The sequence below is a fragment of a genome, unplaced genomic scaffold (genome assembly GCF_019419815.1).
Source record: "Pyrus x bretschneideri cultivar Hongxiangsu unplaced genomic scaffold, Pyrus_bretschneideri_v1 Contig30, whole genome shotgun sequence".
Classification (NCBI taxonomy): Eukaryota; Viridiplantae; Streptophyta; class Magnoliopsida; order Rosales; family Rosaceae; genus Pyrus; species Pyrus x bretschneideri.
Genome location: NW_025999613.1, coordinates 848,697 through 871,603, shown reverse-complemented (window position 1 = coordinate 871,603; position 22,907 = coordinate 848,697). Strand labels below are relative to the sequence as shown.

Below are 22,907 nucleotides of genomic sequence, written 5' to 3'. Positions count from 1 at the left end.
TTTCTTTGCTACTTAAGTGGTGTAGTATACTAGCTCATCAGATGCTATATTGTTTCAATGAGAGTGGTGCGGTACAATCGCCCTCCTCATTAATCATGTAAATTTCAAGTCTGAAGTTTCGAGTGTTTATCATTATGGCCTGCAGATCAAAATGAAAATTTTGTAACAGCCAGAAGTTCTAATACTATATTCCTCCAGAATACATATTATTGCAAGTTCTTATACATCTCATTTTTCTTTTAAAAAAGAAAAATGACAAACTTAGCAAAGCTTGATTTTGTTGCCCTGGATATTACTAGGAAGAACTACCTTACCTGGGTAGTGGATACCAAGATCTATCTGGAGGCAGGAAATCTTGAAGAAAACATCAAGGAGAAAAACAGTGCATCCTCTCAAGATTGGACATAGGCCATGACCTTTATCCGTCGCCACCTTGATAAAGTACTAAAGAGCGAATACGTAACGGTTGAAGATCCATTAGCCCTCTAGAAGGCATTGAGAAATAGATACAATCACCAGAAAACGATGATTCTTCCAAGGGCTCGTTATGAGTGGACACACCTGAGGATCCATGATTTCAAGTCAATTGGTGAGTACAACTCTGCAATGTTTAGAATTAGCTCCCAGATGAAGCTTTATGGGGAGACCATCACTGAGAAAGATATGCTGGAAAAGACTTTCAGCACTTTTCATACCTTCAACGTGCTCTTGCAGCAGCAGTATAGAGAACAAGGCTTTACAGAGTACAACCAGCTGATATTGGTGACCCTTATGGCTAAACAAAATAATGAGCTTCTGATGAAAAATCATCAATCTCGACCTACTAGATCGGCGCCACTCCTGGAAGTGAATGTTGCTTCCCTTGAAGTGAACACCACATCCTGTAGTGGCAATAATTACAAACAAAGACTGTGGCCACAGGTAAGCCTGGCAAATGAGTCATGTCTATCATGTTTGTGTCGTTTTCATGTAACACCTGTTATTTTAACGGGTCGTGTCGTGTGACACCCGTTATCCTAACGGGTCCTTAACAGGTCAGGTCACTTTACCCAACTGTTATGACACATTAAGAAAAATATATATTTTTTCTTAAATTTGCACATATCACACATTGCCACATAAATATTACTTCAAAACATTAAAACACGTTTGTCGTTTAAGTACTACATCTACGCTCGAAAATAAGAGCCTAATGAAAAAAACATCCATACACTACTAGTCTATTACAAAATATTATATGTACAAGGATATGCAAAATGAAAGACTTTGTTTTCAAGGTTGTGAAACTTTTCTCAAAAGTTTAAACCTTGCCAATTGAACTCAAAGCTTGCATGTTATTCCTTTTACAAAATCCTCAATTTTCATCGATCATCATGAGGAAATTGTATTGGAATTTTGGCTTGATCTATTGCCTTCAAGAGTTTGTTGATGATGTTTTCAGTAAGGTTTTCCACGTCATAACTCTCTTCCGCATAAACTAAGTATGAAAAAACCAAACATTAGAAACCATTCAAATTATGAGAAGTTTACCAAAATAATTATAAAAAGAAATAAAACAACAGTACTATACCATATAAAAATATATTAGCCTCCAACCTAATGCACAATGGACAGCTGAGATTAAATCTAAGCTGATCCAATGGTCACAAATTTTTTAAATTTAATTTAATATATATAAATATATAATTATTATAGTTTTTAGGGGTATAAAATTGTTAAATTAAAATATATAATTATTATAGTATTTTTTTAGAGTTATAAAATTATAAAATTAATATTTTGCTTATCGTGTATCATGTTACCCACGTGTATACCTGAACCAACCCGTCATCTTAACAGGTGCTTATCGAGTTACCCGATAACAACCCGGTTTGCTATCATGTCGACCCGAACACCTATAAATTTCGTGTCGTGTTATTGGATCGTGTCAGGAATTGCCAGACCTAGCCATAGACGAGGCCGGTGGAACGAGAAAGGCAAGAATCATGGTGTCCAGTTTTACAACCTGGGTCCAAGACATAATTCAGGCCCAAGCTTCAAAAATGTAAATCGCCACAAAGGTAAAGCTCATATGAATAACACTCCCAGAAATCCTGAACGAGCCTACCATAGGTGTGGTGGCAATGAGCACTAGGCGCGTACCTGTCGTACCCTAAAACATCTGGTGAACCTGCATCAAGCCTTCCTCAAGAAGTAGGGTGTCAAACTAATTTTCTCGACCAGGCTAAACCAATGGATATACTTGATCTAGTGTTTGATTCATTAGGGCAATTGAACACAACCCACATGGGTGTCTCTGATTTCATTATGGAAAGAGGGAATAAAATGTATCAGTTCGATTGAATCATTTCTGTTTGATGTATTCTTATTATCTGAACTTGTAGTTTAAAGCTTGCATTGCAATTCAATAAAAGTGGCATTTCAATTTCCTTTTATTATGAATAAATGGTTTTTGACTATGATTCCCTTACTCAGAAAGCATGGATTAAAACTATGGTTATTCTCAAAACAAGAGCAATGGTGGAGATATTTGTCTTGCAGATAGCGCAACCACACATACAATACTTCAAGATCGAAAATATTTCTCAAGCTTGATGCATACAAAAATAAAGGTAACAACAATATCAGGCCAATTAGATGTAATTGAAGGCTCAAGAAAAGCCCAAATCATATTACCAAATGGAACAATATTGTCCATACAAAATGTGTTGTACACTACTTGATCTACTTGAAATTTGTTGAGTTTTAAAGACATACGTTTAAATGGATACCACATTGAAACGAAAAGTGCAGAAAATGTGGAATATTTATGCATTACCTCCAATGATGGCCAGAAGCGTACATTGGAGAACGTGCATAGTTTATCGAGTGGATTGTTTTATACATACATAAAGACAATTGAAGCACATACTATCATGAACCAGAAGTTCATTGAACCAAAAATTTACATGCTTTGGCATGACCGTCTGGGTCATATAGGATCCACCAAGATGCGTAGAATCATTACCAACTCTAATGGACATCCATTATTGAGCAGACACATTATTATCTCAAATGATAACCTTTGCAAGGCTTGTTCTCAAGGGAAGTTTAATTAGACCATCACTATTAAAGATTGATGCTGAATCCCCATCAATTTTTCTAAAAATTCAAGGGGATATTTATGGGCCTATTCAACCACTTTGTGGACCATTTTGATATTTTATAGTTTTGGTTGATGTATCTACCCGATGGTCACATGTTTGCCTCTTGTCTACTCTAAATGTAGGTTTTATGAGACTTCTTTCTTAGATAATTAAGTTGCGAGCATAGTTCCCAGATTACCCTATTAAGTTAATTCGACTTGATAATGCTTGTGAATTTACGTCTCAAACCTTTGATGATTACTACATGACACTAGGCATTAATGTTGAACACCCTGTTTCTCATTTCCATACTCAAAATGATTTAGCAGAAGCATTTATCAAGTGGCTTCAATTAATAGCTCGCATTATGCTAATGAAAACAAAATTGCTAGTTTCTACATGGAGACATGTCATTTTACATGCTGCATCATTGGTTCGATTAAGACCTATAGTCAACCATCAATACTCCTCAGTACAACTCGTGTTTGGATATTAGCCAAACATTTCACATTTACGAGTTTATGGTTGTACTATTTATGTGCCTATTGCACCGTCGTAACGCACTAAAATGAGACCTCAGCGCAAACTGAGAATTTATGTGAGTTTTGATTCACCATCTATCATTAAACCCTTGACAGGTGATATGTTTGCAGCTCGTTTTGCGGATTGTCACTTTGATGAGACAGTCTTCCTGTTGTTAGGGAGAGAAAAAACCATTCCAGAAGAATGGCAAAAGTTGACATGGGTTATGCCCACCTTATCTCATTTTGATCCGCGAAACACTTCATGTGAAAATGAAGTGAAAATGATCGTTCATCTTCAAAGTATTGTTAATCAAATGCCAGATGCATTTAATGATGTCCTTGTTGGACAAAATAAAGTGGTAGCAAATGTTTCATCTGGTGTACGCCTGAAGTGTGGTAGACCCCCAGATTAAAAAGATTCAGCCCTTCGAAAGAGAAGATGAGGGCATAGCTGAATCCAAATGAAATCATTCAGGAAAGGAAAATGAATGACAAATCCACAATTCAGGATTATGTACTTTCAGAAAAAGAAAATGTTCTTGATGAGACACATATCCTTAAAGAGACAGAAGTACATAAAGCAAAGTAATCTCCATAAATTATGCATGTACTAATGAATTGTGGGATCAAAATGAAATAATCATAAATGACATGTTCGCATTTGCAGTAGCCATTGAAATCATATTAAGCAATGATATTGAGTCTTGCTCGGTTGATGAATGCAAACAGAGACAAGATTGGCCTAAGTGGAAAATTGCAATATAGGTAGAATTAAATTCCTTAGAAAGGCGAAGTGTTTTTAGGCCGTTAATCCAAACCCCGCTTGGTGTAAACCCCGTGGGTTACAAATGGGTATTCACAAGAAAACGTAATGAGAAAAACGAGATTGCAAGATATTAAGCACTACTCGTTGCACAAGGTTTTTTACAAAGACTTAGAATTGATTATGAGGAGACATACTCTCCTGTAATAGACGCAATTATGTTCCGTTACTTAATAAGTTTGGTGGTTTCAAAAAAACTTGACATACGATTTATGGATGTCATCACTGCGTATCTATATAGAGAATTAGATACTGACATATATATGAAGGTTCCAGAAGGACTTAAGTTGCCTGAAATAACTAACAAACCATGAGGTATGCTCGCAATTAAATTAAGGCGATCATTATATGGGCTGAAACAATTTGGATGAATGTGGTATAATCGTCATCTCAGTGAGTATTTGATCAAAGAATGATATACCAACAATGTCATTTGCCCTTGTGTGTTCATTAAGAAATCAAATTCTGGATTTGCTATAGTGGCAGTATATGTCGATGATATGAATTTAGTTGGAACCCTTGAAGAGCTCAATAAAACTGCTAAATATCTAAAAAGTGAATTTAAAATGGAAGACCTTGGAAAAACAAAATATTGTCTCGGACTGTAGATCGAGCATTGTGGTAATGGAATTTTGGTCCATCAATCAGCTTACATTGAAAAAATCCTGAAACAATTTGGTATGGACAAGGCTTTTTCACTCAGCACGCCAATGATTGTTCGTTCTTTAGACATTAAGAAAGATCCATTACGTCCAAAAGAAGATGATGAAATGATTCTTGCTCTGTAAGTACCATATCTAAGTGCAATAGGTGCTTTATTGTATTTAGCATAATGTATTAGACCAGATATAGTTTTTTTAGTCAATTTGTTATCAAGGTATAGTTCTTCTCCAACACTTCGTCATTAGAAAAGAGTCAAAGATGTTTTACGATACATTCGTGGGACAACAGTTATGGGTCTCTTCTACTTAGAGAAATCTATAAATGACCAGATCTTTGTTGGATATATAGATGTTGGTTTTCTCTCTGATTCGTATAAAGCCCACTCATAAACTAGATATGTGTTCACTAATGGAGATACAGTGATCTCATAGCGCTTAACAAAGCAAACATTAGTTGCTACATCCTCCAATCACTCGGAAATACTTGCTTTACATGAAGCAAGTCGTGAATGTTCTTTGTTAAGATCAATGATCCATCATATCTGGAATTCATATGGTCTACCTTCAAAGACAGACACTCCAACTATCGTTCATGAAGATAATGCAACTTGTGTTACCCAAAGGAAGGAAGGATTCATCAAGGGCGATAAGACCAAACATATATCTCCAAAGTTTATTAGTGCACATAAGCTTCAGAAGGCTAAAGTTATTGAAGTCAGACAAATCTGTTCCAATGAAAATCTGGTAGACCTATTAACAAAATCTCTACCAAAGTGCACGTTTCAGAAGCTAGTGCATGGTATCGGATTAGGTCTGCTTACCAATTAGTTAAATTTGAAGAATGCGGAATTAAGGGGAGATACATATAAGAGGGAGTATCCATGATACATGCATGTTCTACTCTTTTTCCTTTGTCTAGGATTTATCCCACTGGGTTTTTCCTATCAAGGTTTTAACAAGGCAACTGATGCTGATATGTGGGCATCTAAGGGGGAGTGTTGTAAAAATTATGGAAATGTATGTTCACATGCTTTAGCTAATAGTGAGGAAGGCTTGAGAATAGTTGTGTTGTTGTTGATATGTGAGGTTTTTCAAAAGAAAAGGCAATCATTTCATTTTTGTAAATCCTTACGGATATGGCTCTATATAAAAGCACTCCGTGTGTGAACACAATACACCGCAAAAAAAAAAGAAGTGAAATCAATAATATCAATGTCTCTCCTTTTCTCTCTTTACCTGCAATCCTTTTGTATTATAATTACGAAACTAAATAATGTGATATTTTGTATCTGCTTCGCTCCTCTTCCTAGCAAAAATTATCTCTCTAACTTTTGCCTATTTATAACAAATTTGTATTTTTCGTCTATTCAACTGATTCCATTAAAATAATAACGTGGTAGACGTGGAACTGATTTCTACATTGCAAAGAAGCCAAGCAACAGTTTCCACTTGTCCCTTTATTTGGGATTCGACCCAACTGGGTCTCTCAATTGAGCTTCCTTTGACCATTGGGTTTGTCAAGTCTGTTCACAAAATTAGCCCAATATTTTCTTCTCACATTTCGGTCCATATGAATGTGAAGAAAGGAAGAAGGTATTCTTTTTGAGCAGCACCATAATCTTTGGGATGTGATATTTACACATCTCATTTTACTTTTCGCACATCTTTTTAATTTTCGGTCGTTGAATCGGATTAATTGAAGAAAATCAACAGATAGAAATTAATAAAGGGTGTATAAAAAGTAAAATGAGTTGTGTGGATAGCACACCCCTAATCTTATATCACAAGTGAAGTGTAGAAAGTTAAGAGAATTACTAGCCATATTTTCTTGCGTTGCACAACATAGCGAGAACACATTCAAGGCTTTTAGTCTGTTTTAGAAATACAGCCACTCTAGAATCCCCATAACAATACCAGTAGATCAAGTACCAATGATTTCATATCCGATCAAAATTTTGGCTAATTGATTGTTTCTTTGGATCATCATAGCATACTTTCACATATCCACTAAGAGAAAGATCTTTTCATAATGGATGACCCTCGAAGCCATAATCTGTTGAGACCGTTTGGAGCAGTGCTTGAACACATATGAGACCACTTGAGAAGTGTTTGAAAACCTCTTTAATATGTTCGAACTCTCCTCAAGTGGCAAATATTCTATAAATCTAAAACTACTAAGCAGGTAAGATTCAGCCACTAGTCTAGTGTAATCCACTAAGAATTTGAGAGTGAATTGTATACTTAAATATAAATACTATAATCATAAATATAAAAAATATATAATTATTCTGGTCATGAGATTTTGGACTGCGATCAAGCTTAGGAACAGAGAAAAGTTGGTGCATGTACTTGCAGATAAGTTGGCTTCCTAGCACTCCACTCCAGTCCACTACTTGAGCAGTGCCCGTGAAGAGCTGGCCATTGCTCAAGTCACGGGTATACATAATGCGGTGCATATGCCATAAAAATACATGCAAGTTGTGACGACAAGGTACTATATATAAAATTATGGACCCCAATCAAACACATCATAATCAGCCAAATATCCCCATGATTAAGTTGTTTTCTTTACTTTTTTAATTGGTGGTCTTATAACAAACCCATTTGTTTTTCTACTCCACCAAGCACTAACCGCCCAACATGACCTCACCATTACCACTTTCATTTTGGGATACCAAATTTCTCACATGAACCTTTACATGGAATGTACGGGTGTTCGAACGACTAAACTAAGACTGTCAAAATTCAATCATCCAATGCACTGCCGGTAAATTGAGACTATCAAAATCCAGTCACGCAATGCACCCTTACATCACATAAGCCATGCACTATAGAATTTTCAAAGCAATTATGAGAGAGGAAAAGATTGTTTCATATTGAAGTATCAATAGAACGATTTGTATAATTTGGTAAATTATTAACACTTGATTACTCTTTTTTTGTCAATACTATTCTATAATCTCATTCGAAAAAACATTGACCAAATGTATACAATGTGTCAAATTTGTAGTTCTAGCAACCATTTACACAATAATCAAATCAAAGTTATGTTTCGATCAATCGATCATACTTGAGTAAGTGACTTTCAAGTTAGCAGGATTAAGGAACCACAACACGTGTGAGTCACGCACTTACACGTAACGTGAGCAATTATCGTTAGCATTTCTCAAACAAATGGAGGAAGTAGTGTACTACTTTTTACCGTGTGCGGTTATAATACCGCTAGTGTTTTAGGGTTCTCTCCATTCTCAGGTCTATAACAAGGTGGGGACTGAAGTGAACCAACTTTGAGGGAGAAGAGGATGAATCTCATCCACAAATAACAAGGAAAAAATGAGAATGCTTTCTATAGTGCGCACTGGCATTCAGTTTATGGTGAGTGTGTTCGGCATCGTCACCATCATTAGGTTGTCATAATATCTTCTAGAACCCCCTATATCGGCCTTTCTTCAACTTCCAGTTTTAGAAGTCTATGAAGCAAATGTGCTACAACTTTTTCTATATGGATGGAAACTGATCACGTGAACAATGATGACCTCAAACAACTAAAACGGAGCACAATCATATTCTATTTAGGATTTTTATCACAAATTGCTTCTGAAATTGAAAATTAATCAATGTAATTCTTGAAAATAGGTGTCGCAAATCAATGTGGTCATTCCATCATAATTCTGTTAAAAATTCAGTTAAGTGTTGATGCGGCACATACATGGGTTCCATAAGTCCTTTTTTTTCACAAATAGTCCTTGAAATTGACCCGCGACATCAAAAGTCCCTGAAATTGACTTGCGACATCTAAATAGTCCCTGAAATTGAAAACTGATTAATGTAGTCCTGCAAGTAAGTGTCGCAAATCAACGTAGTCCTTCCATCACAATTTTGTCAAATATTATGTTATGTGCTCTGTTAACCCTAAAAATTACGAAGCCTACGTGTCGTGCATGCCGAGTAACTAATAAGCTAACTATATCCTTCGGTTGAATGCGGGGCATGCCAACTCGTCGGCCAAGCTCGGACGAGGAGTAAAATTTGTTGATGTTGTGTTGAGTGCGCTGCTGACTTCTTTATCTTGCGACTGTGGCCGAGGAAGGAACAAATCTTGGCCTTTGGATTCTCGAGCCTGAAGATAAGGCTGCTAGTTCTGCGAAGTTCATTATCAAATTCAGCTCTCAGGGTGCCGAATGTAATAACCTGGTAACACCTCACTTCGCCGAGAAGGCTAATGAGATGACCTCTACCAATAAAGATTCGAAAATCCTTCTCAGCCAAGACTTGGATAGATAACCAATCGGCCTCGACGCAATGTTGTTTATCCAAACTAAAGGTGTTTCGGGAACGGCTGATTCTACGGCAACGGTGCTGTTTATCCAAACTGAAGATGTTCGCCGGTTGCCTTCACAATGCTATTTATCTAAACTGAAGCTGTGTCGGTGAAAAAAGAAAATAAAAAAATCTCAAGTTGTTTGAGAGGTTTACGCAGGGCAATTGTGGGTTGAATTGGAGGTCATTTTTGTCTTTGCCACTGCCTTTATTTATAGATTTTGTAATGCTCAGCCACTAAAATAAAGTATTCCAGTTCCATTCTAACTCTCAGCGTCCATATATTGTGATAAAGAACCTTTTTGATAATATCCCTCAAAGTCAAGATTCCTTGGGTCAATGTTGTGTGCTCCTTTCATCTTTGTAGAACACCAATCTAATCAAAGATTGGTTATATTAAATGTCGTGGATCTCTGTCATCCAAATTCCATGTACCAATGACATTCCAATTTGCATCATTATCTTGACTTCAACATTTTCCCAAAACCATGCATCTTGACTATTCAAACCTCATCTTAATGCACCATCCCTATGCTGCTGCTCAATCTGATAATAGGAGTCCCAAGTCCTTTTGAATTGTACTGCTTGCTCGAAAACTTACTTTGCATCTTATTATCCTGTATAAGAAAATATCAAGATAATTTGTTAAACGATAATTATTCTGATAAAAATCATAATATTATCTTTCAATAATAACAAAATTATCTTCACTTTTCATCCGACGTTTGAGAGCTATGCTCACTCAATGGCCTTAATTGTACGGGCCGATGGTGTAAATTTGGGTCCAAACATTGCCCCCCAATTTCCTTGAACTTCGGCTTGTAGGCCGAATGGTTAAGGAAATTAGCACAGTCGAAGAACTCTCGTATCGTCGATAATGAAACTTTTTACTCGGCAACATCTCTGTACTGCCAACGCTATGGTCTTCCTTCAGTTCCTTGGCTGCCACAATTCTATACAAGGCTCGGCCACCTTAATAAATAACCTCTTCGACCATCTCGAAAAAATTTGGACCGAGGAAAATCAAACGCCGTCAAGGGCCAAGATATATAGGTAACCTGATTACCTAATATAATTAGTCGGTCATGCCTATATATATAAAGAACCTGTACCAAGCACCAGTTCGCCGAGCTCGGCATGTACGATACAGGTCGAGGAGAGTTAGGGGTGAAGGGCTGAGGGAAAAATCTTCCTTGACAGCTTGTTCCTTGGCCACGGCCATGCATATACATATACACACACAACCCATTGTCAGCAATCATGACTAAATAGGTAGCCTGATTGATGTGATGCTACTATATATCCAATGTCAGCAACGCATGTGATTTTTGTTCCTGTGGCCAAAAGCATTCTTTCGGTCACTTTGGTCAAAAGCATTACTTCTGAGCTGGCTAAATGGGTTAATATCCTCGGCCTCTTTTGCATTTTTTTTTTTACACCTTCAGCCAATAGCCGAATGACATTTTTATACTCATTCGGCCCTTCCATTCCTTCGGCCAAAAGTTTCTCTCCTTTTTATTTTTTTTATTTTTTATTATATATATATATATAGTTTTGTAAAGTGGGCCGAGGCCGAGACCAAAAAGAATTGGGTGTAGAGCATATATATATATATATATATTTGGATTGCCGCGCTCTTGTTGCCCCCTTTATTTTCTTATGCATCGATCTAAAAGGTCAAATGGGTAAAAAAAAAAAATTATTCATTATATATATATATATATATTTTAGCAAACGAAAATAAATGTGGCTGAATCGTAAAGTGAAGGAGGCCAACTATGTTTTATTTCGGGCCGAGATCTTTTCACATCAAAATTCTCAAATTGATTTCGCTCTAGGCCAAGAAAAGATTTTTCTCCAAATATTTTTGACTCGGCGGAATATTTTTCATTTTCGGGCGCTGAATGTGTTGGACAATTATTATGCCCCCCAGGCATAATAATTTCGCCAATTTCGGCTTTTAACCCGAACAATTGAGCCGAACGGGATTGCTCCATATCGGCTTTATCACTAATAATCATATCGATTGGCGTGGTTTGTTCAACTGAAACCATGAATTGGTCTTGTTCGTTATTGGAACACTTTTCTGACGAATTATTTTCTGAGTCAATTTTTGGCTCAGAAACTTGAACATTTTCTTCTAGGCCTACCACACTTTCAGCCTCGACCGAAAAAATAGGTGGCCTAGGTTTTTCTTCTCGGCCGACCATATTTTCAGTCTCGACCGAAAAAATAGGTGGCCTTTTTTCTTCGGCCAAATTAACAATTTTCTTAGGCCGATGTTTGATTATGGCCGAAGTGGAAAATTGCCCCCTGGTATTTTCAACCAACCATTCCTCAAATGGAATCGATTTGTAGTCGAAAACGTAAGGAAAATATTTTCCATCTAGCCAGGTATTAAATCGAGCCCTATCTTCATTTACCCATTGCTCTTGCAGGGTAACAGGAGCTTTTATTCTCAACATGTAAGCAAATGACTTTTGCATCTCTGTATGGCCACGAAGAATTTTTTTCCACTTCCAAAGATCTTTCGTTCCTCATTGTGTTTTTTCAATTCCTTTAGGAGCTCGTACAATCGACTACGTGGAGCCGGATTGGAATATTGATATATCATATGAACTTTGTAGTTTTAACACTGGGTCCCACTAGGCGTGCCAAAATTTTGACCCTAAAAATTACAAAGCCTATGTGGCACGCAGGTTGAGTAACTAATAAGCTAACTACGTCATTCGGTTGAATGCAGGGCGTGCCAACTTGTCGGCCGAGCTCGGCCAAGGAGTAAAATTTGTTGATGTTGCCTTGAGTGCGTTGCTAACTTCTTTATGTTGCAACTGCGGCCGAGGAATGAACAAATCTCGGCCTTTGGATTCTCAAGCCTGAAGATAAGGCTGCTAGTTCTGCAAAGTTCAACATCAAATTCGGCTCCCAAGGTGCTGAATGTAGTAACCTGGTTACACATCACTTCGCTGAGAAGGCTAATGAGATGACCTCTGCCAATAAGGATTCGAAAATCCTTCTCAGCCGAGACTTGAATAGATAACCAATCGACCTCGATGCAGTGCTGTTTATCCAAATTGAAGGTGCTTCACGAACGGCTGATTCTACGACAACGGTGTTGTTTATCCAAACTGAAGATGTTCACCGGTTGCCTTCACAGTGCTGTTTATCCAAACTGAAGGTGCTTCGGGAACGGCTGATTCTACGGCAACAGTGTTGTTTATCCAAACTGAAGATGTTCGCCGGTTGCCTTCACAGTGATGTTTATCCAAACTGAAGGTGTGTCGGCGAAAAAAGAAAATAAAAAAATCTCAAGTTGTTTGAGAAGTTTGCGCAGGACAATTGTGGGTTGAATTGGAGGTCTCTTTTTTTGTTGCCACTGCCTCTATTTATAGATTTTGTAATGCTCAACCACTAAAATAAAGTATTCCAGTTCCATTCTAACTCTCAGCGTCCATATATTGTGATAAAGAACCTTTTTGATAATATCCCTCAAAGTCAACATTCCTCGGGTCAATATCGTGTGCTCCTTTCATCTTTGCAGAACACCAATCTAATCCAAAGATTGGCTATAATATTTAAGTGTCGTGGATCTCTGTCATCTAAATTTCATGTACCATTGACATTCCAATTTGCATCATTATCTTGACTTCAACATTATCCCCAAACCATGGATCTTGACTATTCAAACCTCATCTTAATACACCATCCCCATGCTGCTTCTCAATCTAATAATAGGAGTCCCAAGTCCATTTGAATTGTACTGCTTGCTCGTAAACTTACTTTGCATCATATTATCCCGTATAAGAAAATATCAAGATAATTTGTTAAACGATAATTATTATGATAAAAATCATAATATTATCTTTCAATAATAACAAAATTATCTTCACTTTTCATCTGATGGTTAAGAGCTATGCTCACTCAATGGCCTTGATTGCACGGGCCGATGGTGTAAATTTAGGTCCAAACATGCTCATATGACACATAAATGGATCACACAAGTCTAATTAAACTAAAAAAAATTACAAATAGGTTTAATAATTTAATAATTAATAAAAAGTTGTGAACTCAAAAACCCAGTCATGCCATCACCTCCGATCACAGTCAACATTCCTCTACCTCCTTTGCTGTCTATTCTCTAAAAAAATCGCAATACACCCATCTTTACACACTTTGACACCGTTCACCGAATTGAACCTAGATCTAGATCACCTTTGGAGACGACTTGGTTGATTGGCAATGACTTCTAGGACATCACTGTTAACATTTAGGCAATCAACATCCTCACAACCTTAATCTTGGAGAGCTTGTTTGGTAGTTCTTCGATGATCTTGTGACTCAAAGAACAGCGAGGTCTACCTTGAGATAATGAGGTTATAACCGAGGTGCGTCTATTGTTGGTTGAAAACTATTTCCAAACCCTCTTAGGCCTTGGTTAAACCTTGTGCCTTTAAGAATTTATGGAAGGGATCTCTCTTCGGAGTGGGTCCTATTATAAGAAAAAAATTCTATTGTGCAAAAAGGTATTTAGACAACTTTTTTAATTAATTATTAAACCCACATCAGCACATAACAAAAAATTTTACAAAATTGTGGCGGAAGGAATTATATTGATTTATGACATCTATTTTTAAGGACACATTCATCGATTTTTAGGGACCATCTTGATGGTTTGAGTCAATTTCAGAGATCATCTTAATGGTGTGAGTCAATTTCAGAGACCATTTGTGATAAAAACTCATAAATCTTATGGGGCCCATTTAGGAATTTTTAATAGAATTGTGACGACATGATTACATAAATTTGCAACACCTATTTTCAGGAACTAAATTGATTGATTTTCAATTTCATAAGGTCATCTTGATAGTAAAGATAAATTTCAGAAATTATTTATGATAAAAACTCTATTTTTTTGTATATTGACATCGCATTCTCAAAGAATGATGCTTTTTGGGTGAAAAGGTCACTAACTTTATGATCTCCATCTATTTTGCTCTGCAGATCAAACTAAAAACAATAGAAAATAAATACAGTACACAACAAACTGCAGACTCTATATATACACATACTTCAATTCGCAAGAAACTAAACTACAGACGACAAAGTTTGAATAACCATCATTTTTTTTGCACCATGAGGAGGAGGACTTCCATGAATACTCAGGTAATTAATCACTCTTCCATTAATTCTACAAATTATTTTTATCCACCAAATTTTAGCTCTATATAGTTTTTCTTCCTTTTTGTTGTGGGTTCCTCATATTGTTGAATTTACAATATTGGCTCTCATTACTTTCGATTTCATCCAAAAATAAAAATAATAAAATAACAACAAAAATTACAGAAATTCCATCATTTTTTTTTTCAATGTTGCAGTTATCTGAGATGGTGATGGCAGTAATATTTGTTGTTTTATTGGCCACAACAAAAGGAGTTGAAAGCCGCAAGGCTCGGAGGGAGAATGCAGGAGGAGAATACTTCGAGTACTGCGCCATAAGTTGCAGAGCCAAAAGTGCTTCTCTGACAGATTATGGAGGAGTTGGCGATGGAACGACATCAAACACTAAGGCTTTTCAAGAAGCAATCACTCATCTGAGTCAGTACGAGTCAGAAGGCGGGTCACAACTCGTTGTCCCTCCTGGTAAATGGTTAACTGGCAGCTTCAACCTCACCAGCCATTTCACGCTTTATCTCCATAAGGATGCGGTTCTTCTTGCTTCTCAGGTAATTACACAAAATTTCCCCTAAAAGTTCCCCTTTTTTTTTCTCTCTTACCAACGCATACGAAATGAACAAAAAGGAACATATGTGGGTCAATATGTAAACATTAGGAATTGTATTTTTTTTTTTTTAAACAAACATTATTATCTACTTAAGAGACATGAGTTAGACTTAGCCTCAGAATAAGTTAACAATAATGTAATTCAAATTCATCTAACATTAAGAATTGTATTGAAGGAGAGAGCAGTTGATCTCGTTCTCATTTCTTCTCTTTCTTTATTACAATGTTCCAATTTATGATTTCTCTCGTTTCAAGTAAGTAAGCATGTCGTTAATATTATTTAAAATGAACTCCTGTAAAATAAACTAAATACAAAAGGGTCGAAGAAAAAGCATTCTTGTTGTAAATCACATTCCTTGGTTCTGAAAATTAGTTTTACATCTGTTATTATGTGGGAAAAAGTAAAAAAGAACAAGAAAAACAGAGCAAATCCGTGGCAGGCATGCAGGGCGATTGTGGCGAGAGGGAGAGAGTCAAAGCCCAAAATAACCTTCAAATTTTTATAAGATTTTTGTGAAGACTTCAGGCAACTGCTATTCCCACGTTCGAGTTTGTTGTGCTATTCACACTTTTATTCCGTCGTCCTGCATTTTAAGTGCAACATTTTATTGTCATTGGGTAGTGATTTTACTTTGCACAACCATTATATCCTTTTGCACTCATACTTTTGTTTCAATCGTTTGATTTATTCAACTTTAAGCCTATAAAAGAGGGGGAGGAGTGCCGAGTGCATAGGGAGAACAAAGAAAGTACGAAAGTCTCCTCTCTTATTTAAATTCCCCTCAAAGAAAACGTGCAAGATGAGATCCTGAGAGTGAGGACACATTGCATTTTGTGTATCATCATTTTTCGGTCACACATAGTATGGTCTAGGCATTCCAAGGCTTTCAGAATTTGACAATAATTGTCGTAGGACGAGAGCGAATGGCCGGTGATTGAACCCCTTCCGTCGTATGGCCGAGGAAGGGACAACACAGATGGTGGAAGATTCATCAGTCTGATATTTGGAACCAATCTCACTGACGTTGTAATTACAGGTAAAACAACCACGAAATTTAATCAAATTATGAATTATACTGCACAGAAAGTTGTTGAACATTTTGATACCAGGTGACAATGGCACCATCGATGGCCAAGGTGAAGTATGGTGGCAGAAATTCAAAAAGGGACAGTTAAATTACACGCGACCGTACCTGATCGAAATCATGTACTCCGAAAAAATCCAGATTTCCAACCTCACCTTGGTTAATTCTCCTTCATGGAATGTTCATCCCATTTACAGCAGGTTTTTTCCTCCATCTCTCCAAATTTTTATTCTTTTTGTTAATGTTTCATGTGGTAAGAACTGGTGAAAGAAGTGAAAAGCACCCTTTTAAGATTTTTCTAATCAAAGAAGTTGAAAAATGCAGCAATATTCTTGTTCAAGGCATTACAATCCTTGCACCAGTGACATCTCCAAACACAGATGGGATCAACCCCGGTAAGCACTTTTCTTAAAAGCAAAATTTGGTTACACTACTATAAGTGCTTATGAAGTTGCCATTGTTTTTGTGCAGATTCTTGCACAAATACTCGAATTGAGGACTGCTACATTGTCTCTGGGGATGATTGCATAGCAGTAAAGAGCGGTTGGGATGAGTATGGAATTGCTTTCGGGATGCCTACGAAACAGCTTGTGATCAGACGGCTGACATGCATTTCTCCATTCAGTGCAGTGATTGCACTTGGGAGCGAGATGTCAGGTGGAATCCAAGATGTGAGGGCGGAGGATATTTTTGCCATTAACTCGGAATCAGGAGTTCGAATCAAAACTGCTGTGGGAAGAGGAGGGTTTGTGAAAGACATATACGTGAGAGGAATGACTATGAAAACAATGAAATGGGCGTTTTGGATGACAGGAAACTACGGATCCCATGCAGATAATGGCTACGATCCGAATGCCCTTCCTGTGATTCAGAATATAAATTATCATGACATGGTTGCTGAGAATGTGACAATGGCAGCTAAGTTGGAGGGGATTCCTGGCGATCCGTTTACAGGGATTTGCATATCCAACGTTACGATTACACTGGCAAAGAAGGCGAAGAAATTACCGTGGAATTGCACTGATATTGCCGGGATTTCAAGCGGCGTGGTTCCTCAGCCATGTCAGGCTCTGGCAGACCAGGGTCCAGACAATGTTACAGCATGCAATTTTCCAGAAGAGAGCCTGCCAATTGATAATGTTCAAGTTCAGGTGTGCTCTTACAGGAGGGAGCACTGGTGATAGACTGAAATATCATATTCCCTACCAGGGAATCTGTTTCTTATGAAGATTGATGGACTATATTACAAAACTATATTAAACGTTTAAATTGAAAAGTTGGATCGATTACTTGGTGTGCAAGGCATGGTTTACTTTTAGGAACCCTAGAGAATGAAGGGAAGTGATTTTAACACTCCCCTTTCTCCCCTGCACTCATTATATTAAACGTTTGAATCGAAAACTTTGATTGGTTTCTTGGTGTGCAAAGCATGCCATACTTTTAGGAACCCTAGAGAATGAAGGGAAGCGAGACAACAATAAGGGGAGAAGTGTAGAAAGAGAACACGAGGGGAAAAGCACCACCCTAAATTTATCGGCCAGTAATCTATTAATGCAAGTTTTACCATAGCAATCTGTGCATCAAGCACCCGGAAGTGAAGCGTTGTAAAGGAAATGCCGATGCATAACAGCTAAACCTGCGTCAAGTTCCCAAACTAGGTGCAACCGAACCATCATCACAGTAAACAGAATAACAAATCCAGGAAAGAAGCAATAATCTGAAATGTGCAAGATCTGAACAAGAAGAAACACGAAACAGCTCTTCAAATCTTTTGATTTTATATGATTAGTGAATAGAAAGAAATTTCACATCCCAATTCCAAATCAGTACAACATTTAGAATCTTTCTGCCAAGCTCGAAATCAGTTTTCAACCACACTTCAATACTGCTTTAGAGTCTTCACCGATATTCATAGGACACTAATTCCCTCGAGTATGTAAGCTCCTTGCAAATAACTTGACCCTAAGTTATAAGCAAAAGTTCTCCGGAGCCAGTCTTCTTAGGGCAAATGGTGATCGATTATACATTGTTAAAAGATGATAAGTTCTTCATAATACATATATCTACAGCCCTAGCCGACATGTTCCTTTAATGGGTTGGGTCTGGATTGAACTTCACTGCTTCTTGCCAGATGAGATCTTTGATGTGCTCTTCAGTGCATAATGGTTGCCCAAAATCAAAATGGAAGGGCCTTGCGCAGATGGGCTCATCATTGTTGTCGTGAAGGGACGACAAGTATGGGTGACAAAGTGCCTCATCAACTGCAGACAGATATAGACCTATAAGTCAGGAAAAGCGTGGACTAAATGAAATCCTTTACTTTGAAAATTTGGACTCATTTCTCATACCAGTAATGCGTCTACTAGGATCGAACACAAGCATTTTTTCCAGCAGATCCACAGCCCCAGGAGACATGTTAGGGAATCTAGCAGCGAATTGTTGCCTCTGGAATTGTGGAAGCTGTTTTGCATATCTTCGGGCATTATCACTTCGAAGAAATCCGAGGCTTGCATCATCAGGTGAACCTATCAACTTTACACAGAAACAATAGAAACACACTATGTTTCATTTACATCATACAAGCATGAATATATAAAGACTGTCGAATAAAAAAATAAAAAAGGAGAACGAAGCATTATTCCGAAAGAAAATGATAGGATAGAAGAGTGATATGAACCCAAAAGCATGTCATATTGTTACGACCATGAACAATTTGCATAACAATATTTGGAACATATCACAAATCTATCTTTTTCCTTTTATGTCCAGTTAATCTAACAAACTTCAACCGCAGATCAAAACTAGAAAGCATGCTTAACTAGCGTTTAAGTTCATTTGGAAGTTCCACTAGTACCTCCGTAATAAGCCTCAGCTGATGGACATAATCTTTCCCAGGAAACAAAGGTTCTCTCGTCATGATTTCACCAAGTATGCAACCAACAGACCAGATATCAATTGCAGCAGTGTACTCTGAACAATTAAGTAGCAACTCTGGTGCTCGGTACCAACGAGTGACAACATACTCGGTCATGAAATCTGTCTCAGATGTTGTTCTTGCTAGTCCAAAATCTCCGATTTTAAGGTCACAGTTAGCATTCAGAAGCAGATTACTTGGCTTCAGATCACGGTGCAAGACATTTGCCGAGTGCACATATTTTAGTCCTCGTAACAGCTGATACAGAAAGTACTACACACGATTCACAAAACATTAATCCGATGTATGACTTTGAACCCCAAAAAGCAAACAAGCCAGATCGCAATGTCCAAAACAGAGAGTCGCATTTGATAAGCGAAGAAATTTTTTATAATTACTAACATCCTGATCAGATGTTATTCATTTGTAACAGTTAAAAAGTACTAAAAAACCCATTCTGATCAGATTTATTTAAGTGCAATTTTTCCTTAAAAATTAACAGTAGTCACAAATACTTAGTACTGCGTGAATTCTCTTCAATCAACATCTATCTCTTTCCTATGTCACGTGATCTCTGATTTGAAGGAGTCCGTGTCTAAGTTTCCATCTACATTTTTCATTACACTTAAAAATGTCCAGATTCATTAAGCATCAAACTTACAGAAAGTGTCAATTAGAAGCCTCAAAAGTATGCAACAAAAAAAGCAATGAACATATAATATATTTACGAGTTTGAACTATCTGACTGTAACGACAAGGTAAGCGAGTATTGATTCCAAACCTGACAATGATCATCTGTTAGTGGTTGATCAGAACGAATGATCTGATGAAGATCAGTGTCCATTAGTTCATAAACAATGTAGACATCATTGAAGGTCTCTGTTTTTGGTGGTCGTACAATGTCCTTGATAGAAATAACCTGTGGAGTGACTGAACTGTAATTCTGAGCAGACCCAAATAGAAAGAGTGATGCATGTAGTCCAAAAGGCAAATAGAAATGAAACCGGGTCTGGCATATGGCTGTCAAACTTATACCTTCTATGCGTAAAACATATTTTCATTCACTAATATATAGCCATTAAAGATAAACAAAACTGTTTGCCACAAGTAACTCTTGGTGGGGGGCTAGTACGATATATGCTGTAGACTGCCACTCAATTTACAGGGTTACCATGGGAAACGGAAGAAAAGAAATGAACCAGACTGCTGAAGTTCCACACAGAAAACCCAGCAAGACAACAATAAGATGTTAGACCCACTAAACATTGAAGACGCTGTAAAGCATCCTCCAGAGTCTTTAGCAACATACGACCATACACGCGTCTTAAGACTTGCTTTCAAGTTTTGTTATTACTCTTAAAAATAAAACTTACATTTTCATGGTCCATGTGGCGAAGAAGCTTGATTTCTCTTAATGTCCTTTTGGCGTCTATTATATTGTCAAAAGCATTACCAATCTTCTTAATTGCAACTTCCTCATGGGTCTCTGAATTGACAGCCGCACTGAAAAGCAAGAAATTGTGTTATCCACCACTTTTTAGCCAAAGATTATACTTGTAAAAAGAACAATAGGGAAAAGCTTTCCCTTCCTCAATAAGCAGTCTTCTACGCCTAAACTGCTCTTCACAGTACATGATGAGCAGACTTCGTTGTATGTTAGCAGTTAGCCGAACTGATATTAAAATACGCATAGAGGGAGAGAAATATAAGCACTACAATGCATTATTGAAACTATATGTTCTCTATCCGAAAATCGAAATAAAATACTCCTCCTAGAATTTGTTCTCATGGGAATCCTGTTCAATGCCATCACCAATAAAACCTCTTGAGATATCACATAATTTTGACAACAAAGTGGCTCGAAATAAATCGATCATGTCGTCTGATTTACAATATATCAAACATTTTGTCTGCATAATAGTCCTGAACATCATTAATAGCACTCAAACTATTCAACAGACCAAACTCATCTTGAAAAATTAAAACCAATTCTAAAAATATAGCAAAACTATCAGGATTTCATGTGGACGTATTGACTAAATATTATCCAACTGATATTGTCCCCAACTTGGTCGACAGGAGTGTCAGTTTTATTACAAAAGGTCTCGTCATGAAACAACTCAATATACTTCATGTTTAATTTTGTCAATTTTTCGAAGTGAGATTCTGGATTCTTCAACAAAAACATCGAACGATAGCAAGTAAACGTACAAATTTAATTTAAACATCAAATCAAAGGTACCCCAGATAGTAAAAGAAGCCAAAGATCAAAACTTTGAAAGCAGAAAGCTTACCAGACAATGCCATAAGAACCTCTCCCAATAGGCCTAATGGGGGGCACGTACTTGCTGGAGACTTCGAACAAGTTACCAAACACATTGTACTGCGCATATCTACCGCCATGGGTGAGCACCCTTTTGATTTTTCCGTCCGACGAAGCAGCAGCAGCTGCAGAGCTCGACTCCTTGGCAGCCATTTTCCTAACTTCCAACTTGTGAAAAAAGCGCTTTTCTCAAAAGGGTTCAAAAACCCCCGAGTGGGTTGCTTGGGGCTTTAATGGCGCTCGTGAATCAGCACAGCAGCGAGGGAATCAGCATAGTAGGTGGATTTTTCGGATAACAAGTAATGGGTTTTGTGTGAAACTCTTCAGTGAAATCCAAGGCAATGCAAAAAGCCAACTGCTTTTGCTTTTACAGGAAGTGCTTTTGATGATCGTGAGTGAGAAAAGTTTGCAAAATCCGTGACTTTTGAATGGGACTTTTCTTGGTTCAAAATTTTGAACACGAAATTGGGAGAGTAACAATACAAGGAAGTTTGGAAGTATAGTCATTTTAGAGCATTTTTAAAGCAGATGTAAAAAAGTTTACATCAATAATAACGGTAAAAAAAAGAAGGTAATAATGATGTTTTTCAACTGAAATATCAATTCCTATATGGCATGATATAAAATGACAGCAGAAGAAAATCTATATTTATTGAGTAATAAATGCTTTTATTAATTTTTATTATTATCCTTTGTTTTAAAAATACCAATTACACTTATGAAAAGTAAATAATAGTATAAATTTGACATATCGGGTTGACAACAAAATTAAAAAAAGATCAATATGCCACATAAGCTTTCAAATTTAATTTTATGTTTAAAATTGAACATCTCCTTTAGAGAACACTAGCAATTGAGCCGCACCATGCCACAGGTTTTAAAAATGGGTTTTAAAATTGACTTACATATTTATGTTCAATAAGGAACAAAAGGAAGTGTTTATATAATATGTTACATAGCTGTTCGTATAGATATAACACAACGGGTTAAGGTGACAGATTAGATATCAAATGAATCTATTGTGATGCTTTTTCAATACCCCACACTCTTTAAGTTCTTATTAGTAAATAACCCTACATGACATCCGAAATCACACACCAATCAAAACAGAAGCAAAAGCTCCCAATAAAAAAATGTGGGAGGTTTCGAGTTCGATGCTCTGAACTGGTAAGTCTGTTTGACTGTAGCCATGGGTGTTAACAGAGCTAAGAAATCTTAGAGAGGGAAAGTATATTCGAGAGAGAAGAGAGAGAGAGATGGAAACAATCTTTCATTTACTAACCAACCTTTACACTCTAACAATGGGTAGAGTAAAATTCTCCATAGCCTCTCCAGACCTGTAAGGAATGA

General features: G+C 37.0%; 2 protein-coding genes across 2 annotated transcripts; one reads left to right on the top strand and one right to left on the bottom strand.

Annotated features, from left to right (window-relative positions):
• The first annotated feature begins 14,441 nt into the window (after positions 1–14,441).
• LOC103936958 (probable polygalacturonase) lies at positions 14,442–17,609 on the top strand. The gene is made up of 6 exons (XM_009346847.3): positions 14,442–14,617; positions 14,830–15,177; positions 16,149–16,272; positions 16,346–16,520; positions 16,645–16,715; positions 16,792–17,609. Exons 1-6 carry the CDS (start codon positions 14,588–14,590, stop codon positions 17,499–17,501), a joined length of 1,458 nt encoding a protein of 485 aa, XP_009345122.2. The 5' UTR covers positions 14,442–14,587; the 3' UTR covers positions 17,502–17,609.
• Positions 17,610–18,079: 470 nt separating this feature from the next.
• LOC103936959 (mitogen-activated protein kinase homolog MMK2) lies at positions 18,080–21,962 on the bottom strand. Its single transcript, XM_009346848.3, has 6 exons — positions 21,529–21,962; positions 20,608–20,737; positions 20,016–20,153; positions 19,175–19,507; positions 18,669–18,852; positions 18,080–18,581 (listed from the first exon to the last, which is right to left on the bottom strand). The coding sequence occupies exons 1-6, from the start codon at positions 21,708–21,710 to the stop codon at positions 18,409–18,411; spliced, it is 1,140 nt and encodes a 379-aa protein (XP_009345123.2). The 5' UTR covers positions 21,711–21,962; the 3' UTR covers positions 18,080–18,408.
• Positions 21,963–22,907: the final 945 nt, after the last annotated feature.